The 21,642-nt window shown below is 42.6% G+C and overlaps 1 protein-coding gene across 1 annotated transcript in view; it reads left to right on the top strand.

Annotated features, from left to right (window-relative positions):
• The first annotated feature begins 3,153 nt into the window (after positions 1–3,153).
• Positions 3,154–21,642, top strand: part of ptgfrnb (prostaglandin F2 receptor inhibitor b) — a 43,387-nt gene continuing 24,898 nt past the window's right edge. Inside the window, exons 1-5 of the mRNA XM_055025030.1 lie at positions 3,154–3,552; positions 7,390–7,502; positions 7,650–7,908; positions 12,743–13,156; positions 15,396–15,812. Coding sequence (XP_054881005.1) covers positions 3,507–3,552; positions 7,390–7,502; positions 7,650–7,908; positions 12,743–13,156; positions 15,396–15,812 — 1,249 coding nt within the window. The 5' untranslated portion in view covers positions 3,154–3,506. The remainder of the gene's footprint in view (positions 3,553–7,389; positions 7,503–7,649; positions 7,909–12,742; positions 13,157–15,395; positions 15,813–21,642) is intronic.

Genomic DNA, 21,642 nt, shown 5'->3' with positions numbered 1-21,642 from the left:
TGACGTTTTATTTTTTGTCAGACTGACATTTTCACCTTTGCAGGCGGCTTTGTTTTCAGCTCGAGTGTGCAGCCCGGTGATGCCTGCATCTTTCACCATATCCTGTGCATTTTTGCTGAAAATGTGTTTGTGGTTTGCTGCTCTGTGTGCATTCGCAGCGCACTGGGTGCAAGATCGCTATCGTGCCTTTGTGTCGACGTGGAGAGGTTTTCCTGCAATGGGAGCAATCGTTTTGACCGCAATTCACATTGTTTTGTTGTTGATGTGTTTTTGTTTCCCCTCATTAGTCTTATTAGCTTTCTGATTACCGGTGAGACTCAGACGGATCTGGTAACTTGGAAGGAGTTAGTCACATTTAGACGCTGCTGCACCCTGCATCTCGACACCCACACACAAGAGACTTTGTCATCCAGTGATAATGTTTAATCATGTTCACACTTTTTAACAAAAATAACAGAAATAGCATCTTTAAAGGCTGTGGTATTCACAGTTTGCATGACGCCTGCCCGCCCCATAAAGATCAACGCACTTGTTTTCTATAAGTTAGCGACTGCTTCTTTGACATTTCTCATCCTTTTTGAAGATAATCTAGATGTTTCTACGCTTATCTAGAGACGAGATGTGATTCTGTGCTGGAGGATGATGGTTTTCTTTTTTTAAAAAACATCATTTGAATCCCTAACCTGCATCACACTGATGCCTTTAGATTTTCTCTGTCAAAACCTGAGTCAGTAAAGTAGTTTTTCAAAATTTTATTTATTTAGTGTGGCACATTTTGCAAAAAAAGAAAAATAATTGTGTGATCAGCATGGTGGCATACATTTTGATGCAGCCAGAGTTTTATTCATGCTGGAGGTTATTTGATTGTTTCATTCGGTTTGATGTCTGCATGTATCTGTAGCTGCCAACAGATGCATGAAGGGACAACATGGCAGATCATGTCATGGTTTGATCACTTGAGGAAGGTCCGAGGGCCAACGTGCAACTTTTTATGCTCATCTTTAGGAAATGTTGCTACTTTTCCCAGAGGACGATGACTGAGACTGATGAGAAGAAAATGTTTAGTCAGCAAAGAAAAGACCAAAAGTGAACACATAAGCTGGATTCTGCAGAAAGAGGAACCTTTCAAAACTAAGGATTTATGCTGAACCATCGATGTTGATGCATCTGAAACATGAAGCTTGATGGGAGCTCTCACTCCCTCTGGTGGCTGATTTTCTGAATTGCAGCAACAAAGAATCACTCAATTTGAGGTTAGTAGAAAGTAACAAAAACGTATTTTTATTAGCTTTAAATGGACTGACTCCCATTGTAGAAACCTACAGATTCATAAAGGAAATATCATCAGCGTAACATGACAGTGCCTTTGTCTTTTGATCACTAAGGACAAAAGAGCCTTATGCCAGGTCCTTTCTTCCCATAGCAACAAACTAGAAACATTTTTTTTTCATTTCTTGTAAATAATCTGTTGTTTTACTTATTTGCAAAAAAGTTTTTATCCTTCATTGAATTTATTCAAGCCCATGTTGATGCATTTCAGCAGTAATTCAGAAACATGACTAATTCATTATCCTGGAGCACTCACCCCCTCTGGTGGCCGGACTCTTGAACTGCACAGACTTGATACAAAAGGAAAAAAGAAAAAGTAAAACGGGTTTAAAAAGTTTTAAAAAAAAATAGTTCGGAAGCAACTTTGGTTGATTGACAGAAAAAAAGTGTCTCATAATCTCCATTATGGGTTGTGTTGTGTTGTCCAGAATCAATGAATCATAGATAAACAGCACATGCAAAAGTATCATTTTGGTTCTAATTTCAGATTTTCTGTGGTTTAGGGGTTTCCGTTGCAAAGATTTTAATAGTTATATAGTCTTTGAAGAGTTATGAAATCAGAATTTAGTGCACAAGTTTAGATTTGTTTGGTTAATGGAAGATTAGTCAAAAAAAGAGGAAAATGTAGTGATGTGTTGCACAACTTGTTCATAGCCAGAAGATGGCGATCTGACGTCATTTCAGCTGCGCTCTAAATCACCACAGGTGAATCAGAGGCGCTAGCTTATGAATGAAATGTTCATGTCCTATTCAAAGTCTGTGACTAAAACCAATCAGATTGCTGGAGGATGCTTGAACCTCTGTGCTTCGTTTGCTGTGTTGCAGCAGATGCTAAATTGCAGAGACTGGATTCGCACACACACTAAAACACACGTTGTGAATAGGATAAGCGACCTTTGACCCTAAGCTCCTCCTTCCTCCTCGTCTGCCTGCAGAGAGGCTGCCTGAGGCATGAACTTTGACCCGTGTGGCGGCGCTGGGTAAATTCCCAGCATGGGGCCCAACCGCAGGCCTGGAGCTGACAACAGAGGTGCAACGTCATCACTGGAGGAAAGTGCAGGGAAGGGCGACCGTCAGAGAGAAAGTGAAACACAACAGCTTGTCTTGCACGACTGTCATCCTGGAATCTCCTTACGTTGGGATGACAAGCATGTTTTCCCAGAGAGTGAGCTGCCTGCACACACCATCACACTGCCTCCACCAAAAAGCAGCACTGGAGAGTCAGTCATAGAGCACTGATGTGTTTTTGTGACAATTGTGGCTCCATTTAATTGGGAAATAAACTGGATTTCCAATGGTCGAATATTTATAGCCAAGAAATATTGCTGATACTGAGCAATCAGTGATATTTCCAACCAAAAGTGACATTTCTTCATCATATTTTCAAGCAGGTGAAAGTCGTAAGCAGCCGTCCAAGACTTTTTAATCGTGATTACGTCATCAACAGTTTTTTATTTTGAGGACAAAAATGACAACAGTTAGGATAAGTAACAACAATAAGTCAAAAGAAAACTTTAATAAATGACTTCCTGTCAATAAAAAAAAAAACATGAAATTTTCAACAAAAAAATGAGTTTTAGGTTAAGACATGTTTGTTTTTCATTCAGTGTGACACTAGTGATAAAATCACTCAAGTGAAACTGCAAAGTGCAGCGTGATAAAAAAGAAAAAACTCTTAAAAGTAAATTTTTAAATGTAAATGTAACTGGTTACCACCCAACTTTTATTTATGAGTCATGAAAAGTGTCAGTGGCTCCACCTGGGACCTCCCTGCTTCCTCCTTGCTCACCTAACTTCCGGCCTCTCTCTCTCTCTTTATGTCTCTCTGTGTCTCTGTCCTGACTCAGTCTCTGGATGTGTCTGCTTGGTTTCCCACACTATTAAAAGCAGCTCGGTCATGTCAGCGTGCTGGTTATCGTGGGAACGTTCTCTCCGGGTCTTCGTGTCTGTGGATTAGGACTCGCCGGGTGTTCGATCGTTTTCTGGGCTTTTATTTGCGGCTTCTCTCGGGGTGTGTGCGGCGGGCGCGGCGGACTGACCGCAAAGAGTTTCATTAGGGTTTGACCCTCCTGTCTACGGGAGGGCTATTTTTTTTTCTTTTCTTGTCCCAGCACAGGACAAAGGACGCGGGGAAATTAAGGACTAAACGGGGACAGCAGAGTGGGAGACTGGTGAACATGGAGCCCGGTTTCCTTACACTCGCCTTTGGTCTTGTGTTCATCGGTAAGATTCCTCTTTATTTGCTTGATTGTTAATGACTGATTTCACTCCTATGGCTCGTGCCAGACTGGAAATCGTACGGAATCCCCTTTGGGAATATACGAATTTAAACTCTTTTTGTCATTTCGCACACTTATGAGTTAATAATTAAGTTATTCAAAACAAAATCCCCATTGACGCAGCCCATCAGACGATTCGGCATACATTAGAAGTGTAATAATGTCTTTGATCGAATGCATTTTAAACTTAAACCACTGTTACCTGGCGGTAGCGGCTGGTGAGCGCTTCAAAATCTGGAGGAAAAGAATCAGCGACTGCAGCTAAAAAAGCTGTGAAATTAGACTCGTTTTATTGTTTTGTTGTTTTTCTTTTGCCCGAACTGACAATGAAAACCACAACGCAAAATGTAAAGCAATACGTTTTAGTTTCTACTGACCATTATACAAATAGAGCGAAATGATCTAAAAATGCCGTTGTCCTGAATGGAATTTGGTGCATGAGAAATGATCAGCGTAATCTTTTCAATTTATGACTGACAAACATGCAATATTACAGTGGAACCACCTCCTTTTGGTTTTGATCACATCTACCAGTTAAATGAACCAAACATGAGTATAATACCCTTTATATCTGCAGTATACCCAAGTTAATGAAAGGTTATTACATTTTCTGCCTTTTAAGGCTTTAAAAGTGTTTCTTGTTACCAGATGCTGCAAACCTTTTTGGATTTTAAAGGAAGAAAGTTGACTACAACTAACATTGAATTAAATATCCACATTTTTAATAATCTTTACTGCATTTAATGTCACAAAGTTGGGGGGGAAATGGAATAAAAACACTTAGACTGAACTAAAATAATAAATATGTAATTCTTTAGGTTATCTATTCGTACTAAAGATAAATTAAAAAATAACAAATTTTTAGTGGTTTTGGGTTTAGCACTTGTATATTTTAGATCTGAAACAAGTGAATTTTATCCTAGAGTTGTCATTAAGGCCATGCTGTAAATGTGAGAAAGTAACGTCCATGTTGGGCTTTACTTAACCAAAGTCAGGTGACAAAATCATCAACTGCTGAAATTACAGAGTCATCAGCAAAACATGAGAGTAGAGCAGATTCTGCACAGGGTAGGAGTTCATCTACAGGCAGAAATTGGGGGAATGTCTCTTTGCAAAGTCAGATTATCGCCTCACATTTACTTCAACTGCACTTCTGCACTCCCTGCTTCTTTGCCGTCTGCAGTGAGACGTTATAGTTGTTGCATTTTCCCTGCTTTTGCTTATTTTCCCAGGCTAACCTTTCATTGGCCCGTCAGACTGCGTTTCCCCCGAGACCAATTTGTCCAGGCTGAGGGGACGGGGCCCCATTAGCCAGCCTTTAGTCAAAGCGAGCCGGCCTCTGTGACGAACAGCATCGTTTGTTTCTGTTTTGCCAACGTCGCCTCTGTCACCGCGGTTACAGCCCAGCCGCTGAGCCGGTTTTACCCTGCAGGAGACAAACTGGGGACTTGTTCCCTGGCCTACCTGAGTGCTGGAGTCGCCCTATGCTGATGGGCTTTACAGTGGGCTTCTCCGGCGTGAGAGCAGGGGAGAGTTGGCTTAAATTAGTTCAGGGAAAGACGATCATATGTTGCCGGCACGCATGCGGTTTTGCATTTCTGCTCTTATGCATGCACCAGATCTTGCAGAAGCCGCAGCTGTGATCTTTTAGCTACTAAACTAACGTTTATTCGTGCTCACAGCGTTAATTTTCCTTTTTTATCTGTGCTGGAGTATTAGTTCCTGTTTGGTGGTTGCCAAAGTATCACACATACAGTCAGATTCGCACGAGAAAGAAGAAGAAGAAGACTTCTGCTGGTCAGACTTCTGCTTTAATGTTGCTGCCAGACTGTATAATTTCTCTCCTGGAATAAACCGAGTGCATCAGCACAGCTTTTTAGTCATTCGTGGCCTGAATCCAGCCTCGAACAAACAGATTTTGATGATCCCGTCATGTTTTCTCACATTTTCCTCCAGAATCAGCATAAAAAGAAAACAACTACTAATATCGATCAAGTTTTCAGGTAATTTGTCTGCAGAAACCAATAGGGATCAGGTTTTTCTTCGAGCTGCAGGAATCTATAAAGTGCCTGTTTTCAAATGCTGGTTTTTCTAAAATGGTTGGTTTTGGTTTTACAACCGTATTTATGTTTATTTAATGACCCCGGGGTCAGGCCTGCAGCGCAGCAAGAACTGCTGAAGTAGAACAAACACTCTGTATATCCGTTTGAGCTAAAATCTGAAATATAAACCAAATTCAGACCTATTGAATGTGAACTCAATAGTAAAACATGCGGCTTATCAGGCCTTGGTTTGCTTCTAACTGTACAAACAGTGTCTGCGTGAAGGACACGGCTGCTCTCTATACTCCTGCCATTACTGTTGAAAATGTGCCTCCACTTTTTATACTTTTAAAAAGCAGGGGGGCAAAAAGAACACCAAAAAAAAACACATCTGAGCTGTGGTTGCTTAACATCACGGCCCACGCTGGATTTGCTTCTTTCGCCGTGTGACTCACGCTGTGAGCGTTGCTAAAGGCTCAGCAGCTAAACGGTTAAAGATGAATCCAGCGATGGGGCATCTCCAGCACGCACCGGGCTTCTTATTTTACAACATCTTCACTCCTCGGAAGCAGAAGAAGCCCACTCTCTGCAGGCTCTCAGAAATAACAGCTGGCTCCCTTCCATAAGCTCCAATAGAGACGAACTCCTCAGGTTCACAGAGAGGCCTCTGCATGTGGGCATCTTCAAACCAAAACCAGTTTAGTTTGCTGGAAAAAAATCTGTGAATGCTGCGGTATGTTCTGGGTGATGTGTTCAGCAAGTCTCTCAAGATGGTTTAACTTTATCAGTAAAGAATTAAAACAAGAGTTGTCCGGCTGAATACATGCATCGTTCTAACCGTACGGCTGGATGGGAAATTTAAAATGTTGCAAAAGCAAATGAGGTGGGCTAGCAGTTGGGCGACAGCTGACAACGTCATCCAGCTCATGTTACTGTTGAATATTGTGTCATCTGACCAGATAAGTCATTAGCATGACTGTCGTGACTCAACAGTCTTCAGTCAGAGGCCCGTTTTGATTTGTTGGAAGGCTGACTGCTATCAGAGTACTTCCTGCTTGCAGCTTCGCCGTCTTCAGTTGCTTTCTGGAGATATTTGGATGATGTGAATAACGGCAACATTCGGGATAAACAGTAATCTTTGAGTTGAATGCAACACACCGACTGTACTGTGCAAAAGAATTGCACCCGGTTTGAGTAAAGCAGCCAAAGTTCAAATAAAGGTTTTTAAAGAGCGTCAGAACGCCTGGAGATGTATTTACCTCAAAAAATGACATCAAAGTGTGGCTTCTTGGAAAGAAACTGGAACAAAATGAGGGATGAGTCAGCATAATGCGTCAGAATCCACGCACAGAAAGTTGAAACGTACAGCCCATGCTCGACTGGCTTTTGCATCGTGTCATTATGAACGTCCCTGGTCCGTGTTTCCCTCAGGTCACAACAAGCCCAGCCTGTGTCGAGTCTCGGTATCTGCTGTACGTGTCGAAACAGAGTTGCAGTGTGAAAACATCACCGCCTCCCTCTGAAGTACGAAACTCCACCTGTGAGCCGTTCAGGGAAACACAGGCTGACTTCACCGCATTTTGCTTAGAGCTTGAACGAACAAAACGCCTTGCAGAATTCCGCATAAATGTCCACATCAACTTTTAATTTTTGACATGTATAAAATGGGTGTTAAGTGCCAAACAAGTCTCTGTTGTGTATTAAAGGGTTAATCTGTGGTGTTTTGTCCGTCCTTCCAGGTGGATGCTCGGCCCGCGTGGTGACGGTGTCTCCCGGTCCGTTAATCAGGGTGGAAGGTCAGCCAGTCTCCATCAGGTGTGACGTCAACGACTATGGAGGACCGAGTGAGCAGGTGATGTCTTGGCGTTTGTTGTTTTTGCTCCGTCAAAAATGATGAACCACAGTGATGATGGACGATTGTTTGATGAAACGAAGAAGCAGGATCAGATAATGGCGGTTCTCCGAATGAACATCGGCGCTCTCCTCCTCTGCCCTGCAGGATTTCGATTGGGAGATGTCCAGGGACGAAACCGGGCCAAAGAGCCGAATCATCTCCACCTTCGAATCCGACTTCTCTGACCCTTTGTTCAGCAGGCGGGTCGCGTCCGGTGACATCTCGGTGGTGCGTCTCCAAGACAACGAGGCGGAGCTAAAGATCGCCGAGGTGAAGCTGACGGACGCCGGTTTCTACCTCTGCCGAACGCCGAGTACCGACCCGACCACCAGCGGCAACTACTACGCTCAGGTCCAGCTCAGGGGTAAGAAGGGAAGAAATCTGAGTGAAGGCAACATTTTTCCAATCAACTCTGTCCAGGCATCCCCACATCATGCTGCTGCCACCACCGTGTTTCACAGCAGGGTTTTCACAGTCCTGGTTTTCTGCCACACATGGCTGTGTTGGTCCATTGAGCAGCTCCCTAGTTTCCTCACTAGTGCTTTGCTAACTATCTATTTATATCCTCCTGCACACAGAGTGTGTGAACGCTGGTTGTAGACAATTACTGGCCTGCACACAGACATGGAGCACACACTCTGGTGGAGGAGAGCAGATGTCAGGTGGGAGTATTTGGCTTGTGTCAAATCAGAACCAGGGAGATGGAGATTTGGAGAGAATCTAAATGACATTGTACGACTGAAACGTTGCACCAAGCTGTGTCATTCAGCACAATGAAGGCTTATTTTTCCAATTAATTTCTAATTCTGTGTTGGCTAATTACTGTAGCATTTTTTCAACTTAAAAGCAATGCAGGTTCAGCTCATTAAGTTGCAGGCACTTTAGATCCATAGCAAGGATTAGCAGTGAAAGTGCGATAGCCACTGATGTTTCATAGTGACGTTGTTGAGACTGGTGATAAGTCTAACAAATGTTTGTGCTGCGTTGCTACGCTGATGCTGCTTTGCATTGCAAAAAATTTATTTTATGACGCCGTTATTTTGAAATTAAGGAGAGGTCAAGAAAGGTCAGCCAGGCCCTCTCACATTACCTAAATGCATACAGTCGATGCTGTGTTTGTGCTGCTAGCATTTTTCTGGTCTTTCCTTAATTGTAATTTTATTACGTTACAAAGCCTGTGAATGCAGTTTGATCCATCTTGTGATTATTGTTGATGTTTAAGCCAGGTTGGACTCCAAATTAGCCTTTAGCCAAGACTTACAGTTCTGCACTTTTGTCCGGTTGTGCTTATGAGCAAAGGTGCCACTAAGATAAAAATGAAAGTTTGAGCCGAAACATAACAGCAACTTGGGAAAATTCCAAACATGAAACTAAAACCACTTTAGAGAAGGTTCATGTTTAATGGAGAACAAATCATTTACAGAAACTGAATTAGAAACAAATCCAGCTCAATTAGTTTGCATTCGTTGTAAAGAGGAAGTATTAAGCCAGTAGACCATGGCCACAACCTGTTAGGCAACAGTTCACCCTTCTGGGAAAGTACTTTTCCTTTCCTTTTGTTTTTTTTTATCTGATGAATGATTTTGTGACTCAAACTCCATCTGATCTCAGCCTGCCTGATCCCGGAGATCAACTGCGACACTTCCTCATCTCACGGCACAACGTCGAAAACACAATCTGTTGGTCAGCACACGAGCGCCTGGTGGATTCTGATTTGACATAAACTGTGATGAACTGGCTTGAAGCTCAGAAGTTGACCATGCCGTCTCCACATATTTTCAGCTGCTTCCCCTTGGTTTTAATTTGGTTTCTGTTTGGAAGCTCAGACCCTGAAAACCGAACCCCCTCCCAGCTCAGTACATTTATTTCCTTTAAAGAAGTAAAACAACAAAAAACCCGTCTTGTGTGGGAGGAGAAAGACAGGATCTTTCTCGCTCTGAAGCCTACATTTTAAGAGATGAAGTGATGGAGAGGGTAATCAGACAGCAGGTTAGTTATCTCCATAATGCACCATCATGTTCAGCTGCTCTCTGCTTCCCAGCACAGCTCCCCAGACACCTTGTTAAATTTAGACCTGAATTAACAAGGCGGCCGTGTTTGCATGCGAGCGAGCTCGTCGTGTGCATGCTAAGCATATGTATTAGCATTCGCAGTGATTTGCACGCAGGTATCTGCTCGTGTACTTCAAGTCACGATTAGTCAGATTTCCACCAGTTGAGAGCTGAACGCGATTGTTGGGTTATGTAAGAACAAGGGAAGTTTGCTGAGCCTTTTAGGCTAATTTTAATGGGCAGAACAAAACACAATTATTTGCACCTTCCTTGTTAAGTGCAATAGATACTCGACTCAGTGGAGCAGGTTTCAAAGAGTTCCCCAAACATCAAAATGGATCCATCTTATTATTATGATATTTTGATAACTTCAGGGACTCTGGTGTTTCCCTTGACTTCCCACAGTGTGTTGAGATGAGATAATCCTAAAATACCAAATACAGAAAAGGCGAGATTGACATTTTGGCATTTCAAAGTAATAAGATTATCAGGAAAAACGAGGAGAAGGAGAAGTTCTTGTTTTCCTGATTTAATGAAGCTGTTATGTCTCTTTCCTGCCAGACAGCATTGTTTTCTCAAGATGATGACGTAACTTGAGAAAACAAGTTAATTAATGACGCTAAAGTAAACTCTTGGTGAATATCTTGACAAGCTGATATAATGAAGCTGCAAGGCAGATGAAAATGAACTCCAGATCTTGAGATAATTAAACAGGAATCCCAGTAAATCAAATGGAAAATAAGGTTTTCTCAAGCAAGTAACATAAAAAAAAACCTTTTATGTGATATTCTTAGATGCTGTCTGCTTTTTTTATTGATCACTTTAGTAAATTGATCAAAATGAACCCGTGTTTTCATTTGGTGATATGAGTCGGACTCTTTGTTTTTTCAAACCGAATGCATCCAAAGCAAAGTCTGTCTTATGGGATGTAAATGTGCCATCCGTGTAATTCCAACAATGCACAACTATGTTCTTCTTATTCTGGGCCATCTGCCTCTTGTTGGCCACGTTTTCAACATGACTAGAGTCGCTTTCCAAACCGGACAAATTTAGAGACGAAGCTCATGAACACTGGGAGCTGCTGAGACTTTGATGGGTCTGAAATAATGAGCTTCGTTCTCTGATGGAGGAGATTCAGATTTACAATTTATTTATGTCGATAACATGCAGTACATAGTTGTTGTTTATTGTAGAATCCTGCGCTTTTGTCACAAGATGCTTGCCATGATTTTGTTCATAACTACCTACAATACTGTCAGATAAGGTGGTGGCAGTATCATGCTGTGGGAATCACAAAAACCCGATGGGCTGAAAACCAGAGTTTTTGAAGGTTTCCATTGAAATGTTCATGTTACAGCTTCTTTGAACCCACTTCATTCAAAATTTGATGTCAAATATCAGACCTAGAAGATTAATGTTGTGCTTGAACCACCAAATTCAAACATCAGGCAACACAGAAACTCTAGCATAAAGTGAATATTTATATATAAGGATTTATCCATTGATGACAATAGGAAACTTGCAGGGATTTGGAGACTTGGCAAACGGGAACTCTTTCCATACATTTAAGAGTGCTTGTTGTTAAGCCTCGTCTGCAGTTGATTTACCTGGGTTATGGTGAAACTGTAAATTACAATTTATTGCAACTCTGACAGTAATTATTTATATCAAGGATCCATTCAGTGATTTTATTTTTTCTGGCAGGGTTTGCTTTTTACACATAATCACTTTGTATTCAACTGTGACCGACTAATCTTTCTTTTATTTATTTCTTTATCTACAAATCTTTCAATAGTAAGGTATTTAGTAACATACTGATTGATCTTTTTAAAAATGAAGCTCAGAGACAAGAGAGGTTGACATCTGCAGTCAAATGTTCTTCATGTGGTTCAGATTGAAAGAAAATGTTGTTCTGCTTCTGGCTAATTTTCTATAAAAGAGAATAGAGCTTTATCAACTTTATGCTCACAAACAACACCCACAAGCCTGTGTTCAAACTTGACATGAATGATGTAGCTCTTCACCAATAACTGCTAAAACGGTATTTAATGTGCATTTCCTCTCAAAACCTAAAAAAAAATGATAAAACAGAAAAAAAGTGCTAAATGTTAATCTTAAACTGTTGAAACAGAAAACTCTGAAAGAGGATGGTGTTCAGATGAGCAATTTAAATCGAGTGACTCATCCCTTTGCTTTTGTGCTTTTTAACGCATTGTGTTAAAAATCCAAACATGTTGGTGGAGCTAATGAAGCAGAGTCCGCATGCAGACAGGCAAACCCTACTGTGAGGTTACCATTCGGCATTATTAACCCCCCGTATCCCCGCCGCTCACGTTCCGATCCTCAAAGCATCCCTCTGTTCCCTCACTTTTCCCCATTGTGAAAGGGTCGTAAAGGGGAGGGGAAAATAAAGCCCCGGTTTTTATTTCAGACTTCTCAAAGTGAGTCATGTGGTTGATTTCAGTAAGAGAATGATCTCGGCGGTGTTGCAGGCCGCTTCGTCAGAACCTGCTCGGACGCATTTAGCAAAACAAAACAAGTCCAGCATAAAAGAGTTGAGATGACGCTGTTGTGTGAAAGTGAAAGGGAGAGTTTATTGGGTTACCTGAACACTCCCTGTTCAGGTGTGTTTTATGCTGCACCTGCAATCAGACGTTTACTGCCTTCTCCCGGAACCGTTTCTTTACTTTGTTCCTGCTTTTAGCACTGGCCCTGGTCATATTACCGCAAGTAGATTCACCAGCAAACCTTGAATTATTTCTTATAAGGTGTGTGAATTGTATCTGGTTACACGGAAAGCTGTTTATTGATGTAGAAATGTCTAAAGGTCATCATAGTATATGACTCCACATCGTTAATGTGTCACCAACGGCTGAGAGACTGAGTCATTACCCTTCAGTTTGACTTGGTATTACTACTTAAATTATGTTCCTGTTACTTTTCTTCTGTGTATCAGATTGCACCGAGACTTATTCAAGAAAATAAAACATGGTGATGGCAGCATCAAGCTTGAGGAAGCTGGATGGAGCTAAATAACAATGGAGACCTGTGTGGTTTCCCATGAAATGAATGTTCATTGTCTTTTATCTGGTTAGCGTTTGACTCATTCATTCATAAAGTTTTGTCTTTCTGTTTTCTCCCCATTAGTTATCCCCAACACCCTCAAGGTGTCCCCCCAGGTTCCATCCCCGGTCGTCCAGGAGGGACACGACCTCACGCTTTCCTGCAGCGTCACTCGAGAACTGGCCTTCCCTTCCCTCACCTACCTGTCCGTCGCCTGGTTGGTGAAAACCGGCGGCGGCTCTGAGGAAATCCTCACGTTCGGCCCCCAGAGAGACGTCGTCACGGGTCAGAGGTTCGCTCGCCGCTACCTTGACGGGGACCTCCGGCTGGTTCCCGGCAGGAACGGCACGTTCGAGCTGGTGATTTCCAGGGTCACCGCGTCTGACGAAGGGACGTACGTGTGCACGGGCTCTGAGTGGACGCGTGAGAGCGGAGGGAAGTGGACGAAGATTGTGGAAAGCTCCAAGGAGATGGGAGCCGTTTCCGTCACTCCTACAAGTAAGAAAATCTTCCCCGAGTTTGTGTTTTGAAGTCTCTTCTTTTTAGCAGTAAACTACCAAGTATGGAGTCTGAAATGCTTCCTTGTTAAAGAGTGAGCTTAGCAGCTGCCTCCTAATCACTGCTTCAGGCTTTCGGCTACATTAGACACAATTTGTGTTAGAATCTCATTCCCAAATGTTGGCAGTCAGACTGCATTGTGGGTAATGTAAGCAGCAGGCTTTAACAAATGGGAAGAATGTGTGAAAAGAAAAGATGCCTGCAACAGATTTTACAGCACCGTGCTCAGATAAATGCTGCTCGTATCATCGGATTGCTCTTTTATGACCATTTTTATGTGGACAATTTAGATGAATTCATTTTGTCTGTGTGGAAAATCTTATAAAACACCCAGTGCTTGTGTGCAAAACTGTCAATGTTTTTTTTTTGTCACGCTACAACAAGTTTCAATGTATTTTATTGAGATTTTTGTGAGAGAGAGCAAAATAAAGCAGGGCATGATTGTGAGATCGACGCTTTGACAATCTGTCAGCATCTCGTAGTTGTGCGGAAATCTGAGAAACGAGAAGACGGGTGGAACTAAACACATGTCAACCCTGATGGAGAGTCTGGAGAATAGAGGTGCACCGTCCACCAGCGAGAACTCATGTAAACATACAGCCAGAGCTAGATGCTAAAATCAAATCAAAACTCCACTTTTCATACTTTACTAAAGAAATCTTTGATTAATTTTCTTCAAAGTTATGCTCTACTTTCTCTTAGTTGATCATAAAATCTCAAAAACGTGCGATGCAGGTTGTGGATGTAAGAAGATTTGAAAAAGTAGAGTATTTTTCCAAGGCCCTGCATCCATAAACACCAGGTGTCCTCAAATTGTTTCTCTGTGAGGTGAAAGACGAGTGTTGAAGGAACACAAAGAAAGGGAGAGTTCATTTGTAACCTGCTTGAATGGCGTGCAGAATCGATCTGTGTCGAATGGCACTTCATCAAAAAAAAGAGTGACTCATTGCGTCCGTTGCTCATAAGCCCGATTTCCTTGTGGAGGAAATCAATTCCTGCCGGTCTGTGCCTTGACGCTTTGAGCTTTATTGCTCTCCCTGGGCTCAGTTTGTCCTTCGCCTCAATTCTGAATACCTTTTAGTTCTGTTGCTTAAATCGGATCAAAGCTGGTTGGCAGCCCGCCTTCAAAGGACGCCTTTAAATGAAAACTCTCCAGAGCGAGGCTCGTGTGTCATCAAGACGTCTCCGCGACAGATAGCTTGAAGACCCGGGCTGTTCGTTTTGAGGTCGCCACGCGAAGGAACGGCCCTTTGTGCCGACGAGTTGGAAGACGAGAAGTGTGAGGAGAGCGAGGGACGTGGGAGAGTTCCCAGCCTGTTGTGTGGCGCTCTTTGTTTTTAGAGGGATCCTCTTCACCGAACCTCTCTCTACTCCATCTTGCTCTCTCCCAGGAGGTTCACGACCCTAAAATGGCCCTCTTTCTGCCTTATCCTGCCTGCACAGAGGCCCTGCTAGACACAGTCATTCACTGAAGTTGCTGTGGAGACCATATCTTCTGTATCTCTTGGGTTACCATATCCTCTTAAGTGCTGGAGAGCACCACCGGGTTTCTACTGAAACCAAACATGAACCGCACAACCAGGTCCAGGACTGAGTCATTGTGGCCCAGCCGCTTCGTATTGACTTACTGGCTTCGGTAAAGAGGATGAGAAAAGTCAAACAGAGTCTGCTTTGTCCCTTTTGTCCTCCTCCAGACACCACACAGAGTCCTTCCCGTTTTACTCGCGTTGACGTTGCTACTAGAGATAATATTCAAACCGCTGATCCTATTGATGGTGTGAAGATACACAGGAAAGACTGACGTTTTTAATATACCGGACCTTCTTCTTCTTTTTTTTTAATCATCGGATGGGACTGTAAATGTCATCTCAAGCATTTCTGCTGAAGAAACGCCATGGGAAAGAGAAAATCTGCCTTTCACCCTTCAGTTTCCAGTTGTTGCTCTATTTTTATCATAGTTTCTGTGAAACACTTATGATCAAATAGACTCATAAAATTAAATGATATTGCACTGTTCCATCATTTGGAAATGAAATTAGCTTAGTAGCTACAGGCTCAGGTACAATAACAGAGAACCTCCTGAACTTATTGTCATGTTTATGTTTGCATCATTTCATTGGAATCAAAAAAAGTTTTGTGCAACTTTAATCTGGATCCTGTGCTTTTCTTCTGTCCCAAGATCGTTCCCTCAACGTGAAAGCTTCATCTTCGCCTTCCTCACAATCCTCCTCATCACTTCTGCTGTCTCCTGGCAACACGCTGACCCTCCTCTGCCGCGTCTCCGCCGACAACCTGCGCGCCCTCTCCCTGGAGGTGACCTGGCTGGCCGACGATCGCGAAATCATCACCGTGAACCGCAGCGGGGTGGTGAGCACCAACGCGGCCTCGAAACGAGGCGAGGCGAGCCTGGAGAAGACCGGAGACGGCGACTACAGGTTGGCGGTCAGGGATGTGAGCGGCAGAGACGGCGGGATCTATACCTGCCGGGTTCAAGCCTTCATCGAGGAAGGGCGCATCACTGGAGGAGGAGCAGGGCGGGGCCACAAGGTGGCGGAGAAGACCTCCAACCCCGTCACTGTGAAGGTCACCGAAATCAGTAAGTAAATCCCACAGCATGTGTTTACCGCTGTTATGTTCTGACAGAATGATAAGCTTTGCTTCAGCGATTTGGAGACTTGCATATACAGCATAAAAAGATGCAAAACCAATTCAGACTTTGAATGGGCCAAAATGCCAGCAAAGTGGGATACTTAAAATGTTTGATGGAGTTTTAATGCATTTACAGTGACTGTTAGAACTTAAATAAAGTCTAATAAAATGTTTAAAATACCCATCTCTTACATAATTTCGGTAATCATTAAGGTCCTACAATGGGGAAGGTTTACTCCTGTTTTAGTGCCAGAAAGAGGGGAGAAACAAGTGGTTCATATATTTTTGTACAGTGCGAGTCATGTGCTTTCACTTGTATGTCCTGCTGCGTCGAGGAACGAATGCAAACGCATCTCACAGTATTTCACCCCAAAATCCTGTTGGAAGTGATGACAAAATTTAGTTTATTAATTTATTCTGGAAGTGTTTCTCTCGTCTGAGTCCTGAAGCTAGATGAATATTTAATAAGCTGCACAGCTTGATTTCGGGGGGTTTAAATTAGAGCAACAGAGTCGATTGCTGTAAGGCGATGCCGTGGAGGTCGCTGCGCTTTAATTGCCGGTCAGCGTTGAGACTCAAGACCAGTTCTAAGACTAGTTTACGTTCGGTTTACGTGTAAACCAGCCAGAGTACAGTAACTCCGTATTGTTTGGCGTGCGGACGTTGCCGCAGAGCTGCGTGCGACTGTAGAATCTCAAGGGGAAACTCTCTAATCCTCCAGTCACCCTGTCGTCTCCCGCTGCGAGGACGATTGATTAGTCATGGCTTTCCTGCTGTCTGCTACCTCTGGCTGAGCTGTTGCTGTGTGCGGTGGCGCGCGCGCGCCGCTGCTCTGATGCTGCCTCCGAGAGCGGCGATGTCAAACACGGTCGACGCAGCAATCAATTACCGGCCTGGTGGGTGGTCCCACTGTCTGTGGCGGTTTCACGTTTCAGTTTTCAGTCCTTCTGTTTCAATCTTAACGTTATACTGATTTTTTTTCTCTCTCTCTTTACACCAAGAAGTGGCTTTCTGGCAAGGTTATGTGTGGGGGCAATTAGTTAGTGGAATTAGCTTTATTATTCCTGGCTAAATATGCAAAACAAGAGAAACAAGATCGTCATTCAAACTTAATTTCAAGGTTGTTTTGTAATTAGACTTTTAAACAATCATCGGGACAAGAGGAATAAATCAAGCACACAGCCGTCGTCTTCAATCAGAAGCTTATTCAGATGTGCTGCAACCCTGACTGCTACCAGAGATCTTTTAATCTAATTTTCCTTTGGGTTATATAAAGTACAGATTTAGTTATTTTTATTGAATTAACTGCAAAGCACCAAACCATTGTGGCTGCAAAACAAGCCCACATCATCACCCCTCCACCACCGTGCTTGACAGTAGATAATTGGTGTCTGTTCAAATGAATGTTGAGTTAATTTAGACATTATAACCAAATTTTATTAATTTGGCTTTACAATCACTTAATTGCGAACAGTGAAGTGCATTTAATTTAATTTCTTCTTAATCTCTAGCTTTTTTCAGTCTGTGGTATGACTTCTGGTTGCGGCTACCTGTAATTATAGGCAACAGGTTTATAGTCTGCAATTATGTTTAAAGGGTATAATCATAATTGCGGACTATAAATGAAAAGTTCTGCAATGCTGAAACGAAAGTAACTGTTGATTTTATCCAGGCTGTTTAGCCAAAATGAGTAGAAATTAACGTTTTGATGCAAAAGCGAATTCAGAAATATCAGAGCAACTGCTGCTGCATTCCTGACAAATTCCCAGTCCCCTCATCTGAAAGAAATAAATTGACTTTAATGAAGAAATGTTCCTCACCATAATAACTCTGCTGTCTGGCTCTATTTTACTGGTCTGGGGAATTCTCGCCGGCGAGGCGTTAGCTTTCACTCTGTTATCGTTGGGAAGTGGAATTAGTCTTTTTGGTCGCCGCCTCATTTGGGTGAAGCGCCTGGCCTGGAGAGAATAAACTATTTTTGGAGTCCGGTTTGTTTGGGGGGATTTTTGTGCTTCTTGGCTGCAGTATTGTCAGATCAGATCAAAACGCCTCATTTTCTCCCCCAGTGGAATTTTGGGCGAATCGGTTGCCAGATATCGCCGACATCAAAAAGAAACCGGGAAATTTATACTTCATAGATACTCAGGCAACATATCATTGAGCAGTGAATCTGTGCACGTTAGATTGGTGGTCTTCAAGCTGTTTTCTGCTTTACTGATGATTAATTATGATCATTAAGTCTGGATGTTCAAAGCACTTTTTAATACAATCCAAAGTAACAATTTGAGCTGCAGGAGGTTTTTTTCCCCCCTTGTATGTCAGACAACATGGATGATCTTCATCTGCTTCACTGGACATTGTCCGACCATGACCCTGTTTCCAATTCAATGGTTTTCTTTCATTGGTCCATTTTTTTTTGTAATATTGGATTGCTGCAGGCTGGGAAAATCTAACAAGAGCTTGCAGACGTGTTGACCCAGTCCTCCATCCATCACGTTTTGCATATTTTAAGAGTTGTATGAGTTGGCCCTTTGTTTTTGTTTCCAACGTTATCATTAATACAGTCCAAATCAATGGCTGATCAGGTTTGTTGTTTTTTCTTAGTTGTTTTTCCCTTTATAATTAAAGTTTCATGTTGTAAATGGTGTAGTTTTAATCGGTTTGTAAAAAAACATCTATTTGTATCTGTTTTATATCTTCCCTGCAATAAATTCTTTATTAACACCCTGAGAAACTTCATAGTTCGTCGATAAAAATAGTGGAATGAAAACCCTTTAAAGTTCACAAAGTTGGATAAATGAAACCAACTCAAAGCTTCAGCTTGGGACAATTTGTGAAAAATACTCACAACTTCTTATATTTTGCTTTACAAAACCCAGTTTTAATCATAAAATCTCGGTTTTGGTGAAGTAACTTCAAGCAGCTTTACAGTCAGAGTCGATTTAACGGCATGTATTCAACGTCTGGTTTTCCAGCGGATGAATCCTGGATTTGGACATTTGAACAACAATTTGAAAAAAACGACACAAATTTCCCTTAAACTCTTGCAGCATATTTACACAAATGTTTCGCTGCAGCCATTCATAAAACCAGTAGAGCCCTGCAAAATATGTATTTTCTTCAAAACGCCTGAGAAAGTAAGGAAAAACGCAAAACAACAATACAGACAATTCTGATTGGCTACCTTTTGTGATGTCACCAGAGGAATGTGTGACTGGAAGCTTACTTTCGGATTAAATGACGATTTAATACAAAAATTGCTACACAAAAATAAAAACAGAACATGAGACTCTGTTGTGTAGGTGAAGAGATGCATCTTAAGTAAGTTTTTTATTTTTTACAGTTAACTCTTGACTGGTAGCTTTAACACCATTCAGCATGAAAGCCAGGTTGGTTGCATTTTGTTCCTGTTTTGGAGTAATTTAAGAAAAGCCGGCGGCTGACTCATCAAATCATTAAACAAACATTTGATTAAAACCACCCTGTCTGTGTGGACGAAGCTGTGTGTGTGTGTGTGTGTGTGTGTGTGCCGGCTCCACATCCTGTGCTGTATGTCAGCGGGAGCCGTTAGTTAAAATAACAGCATCCTCCTCTCCGTACCCAGAAGATTCCTCCAGCCTTCAGGTTCAATGTTGCATTTCGAAATACCAGCCGGGCTTTCCGGGTGCAGCCGCCATCCCAAGTCGGTTCGCATGAGGGAAAAGCCGATTGTTCAAAATGCACCATCACAGTCATTTGTGCTCAATCTTGCTGCTTATGCATAGCCGCATGCATGAGTGTGTCTGCAGGGTTCAAGTAGTTTGGTTCCTGCAGAGTAAATGCCACATTCACTGCCTTCTGTGTGCCCCACATACTGAGGGTAACCTCTTAAGTTTTAGCCGGAGGGCGCGCATTCCTTAATACACACACACCGATGAATCACCACTTCTAATTGACCAAATATTGTGTGTTAGATAAAACTCTATGTGTGTCTACCAGTCACTTCCTGTTCTGCTGATCCAAAGCCCCAAAAGTTTCTTCCCCTTTCTGTTCCCATGAAGAGTGGCTCAGGGCACGGCCTTGCAGGGAGCGCAGGAAGACTTGGAGAACTAGTTTAGGAGGTCCCCTTTGGCAGAAACACACACATGCGTGCACTCACCCTGGGCCGTGCCTCCCCCAGCGAAGCGTGTTGTGTCAGCTGGAGTTATTCTCATGTCATTTAAAAAAGGGCAGCTTAAGTTTTCTTATGGACGGTTTTTGTTGTTGATTTTTCGGTGAATGTTCAGTGTCTTGCAAACATTTTTGAACCGATTCAAACTTTTCTACATTTATTTTATGTCTGAAAGTAGAAACAATTTGCTTCAGAAACATTTTTCCCCCAAATGTTTCATCTTTTTAGTTCATTTTCCTTTTAAGTTATATTTTCTAAGTCTTTTTTCTTTTTTCATTGAGCAGAAACAACTGAGTGTCTGATGGTAAAGATGTTTCCCGTTCCACTGGCATGCGTTTGTATTTATCTTGCTTTCCTTTCTCACCCCTCCGAATAAAATCCATCCTAATTAACAAATAGTTGCAGTTGGACGAGAGTGTTTGTGTTGGTGCACAGCTGTCCAGGAGGTCAAAGTTCAACCAGGAAGTTGAAGGTTTTTCGCAGACTCTTGTTTGTTTCTTCTTGTTTTTGGTTGAATAATTTTCTCTGCAGTGTTGGCTGAGGAGTTAGTGTTCTTCCTGCCCTCGTTGACACGCGTTTCCAAACAGACAGGTGTCTGCATGCTTGCAGCGATTCGCTTCCCGACATCGGTGGCTGAAAGGAATTTGATCGCAGGCCGTGTTACAGGAACGCTCTCGGCTCTTCTTATCTCTACGTGAAGCTCTCGCTGCATGCGGTTTTGCAGCTCAACCAGCCGTTGCGTCGTCGTCACAGTGACGTTTATCGCATGAGCAAAGAAAAGATGAGTTGAAATAACTCTGCTGGTTCAGTTTGAGGTCACAACCCCCCTCTTCTCTGTCGGAAGTGCTACCAACGAAGAAGAGAGTCGGTGTCCAGTTGGCATTTTTTAATTGATACTACATAGTACTGGCAGATGACACTATTAATTGACAATAAAATGAACTTAATCCAGTTTATTGTCGAAGTTGATGGCTAAACGCCTTGTAGCTGAGTGTAATTTTAACTTTATTTCACTCAGGATTAGCTGTGGGAAAACAATTAAGATAATTCCCGTAGTTTCCTGAACTCCTTCAAAATGTATTCTTCAAAGTTCAAAATTCTGACTTCTCTCTCAGCTGCAGGCCTGCGGTTTTGAAATCTCAGCTTTCACCCCGTTTGGCGCCCGTCTGTCCCCCTGAAACACCTTCACTCTTCCGTGGCCGTTTGTCCGTGTGAAATGAATATTTCACATTCTTCCCGCCGCATCTTACAGCCGTCTCTACGAGTCAGGAGTGAAACATATCAAACGTTCAAGCTTTAGAGCATATGCGATTTACCATTTCAGTTGGTTTCAAAGTGGCGAGTGATCAATATTTAATTTTTGGAAATGTCAAGTGAAATGTAAGCCCACAGATCTCGGCGGGGTTGGATGTCTGTGCTTTGCGTGGCTTGCATTCATCTCTTTGATGAGGGTCAGTCCGTTCTTTCCTGTTTGTCCTTGGAGACGCGCTGCGTCTTAACAAACAGCAGAAACGACTCAACCGGCTTTTTATCCCCCTATCCGTTACTATGTCTCGCACACACACATAAGCCCGCACACGGCAGTGAAACCGGATCGTCTCTTGTGCCTTTTCCTCGGTTCGGGTGA

This window comes from Poeciliopsis prolifica, unplaced genomic scaffold, assembly GCF_027474105.1.
Source record: "Poeciliopsis prolifica strain line A6 unplaced genomic scaffold, Auburn_PproV2 SCAFFOLD135, whole genome shotgun sequence".
Taxonomy (NCBI): Eukaryota; Metazoa; Chordata; class Actinopteri; order Cyprinodontiformes; family Poeciliidae; genus Poeciliopsis; species Poeciliopsis prolifica.
The sequence above is the reverse complement of the archived record's forward strand: the minus strand, read 5'-3'. Positions and strand labels throughout refer to the sequence as shown.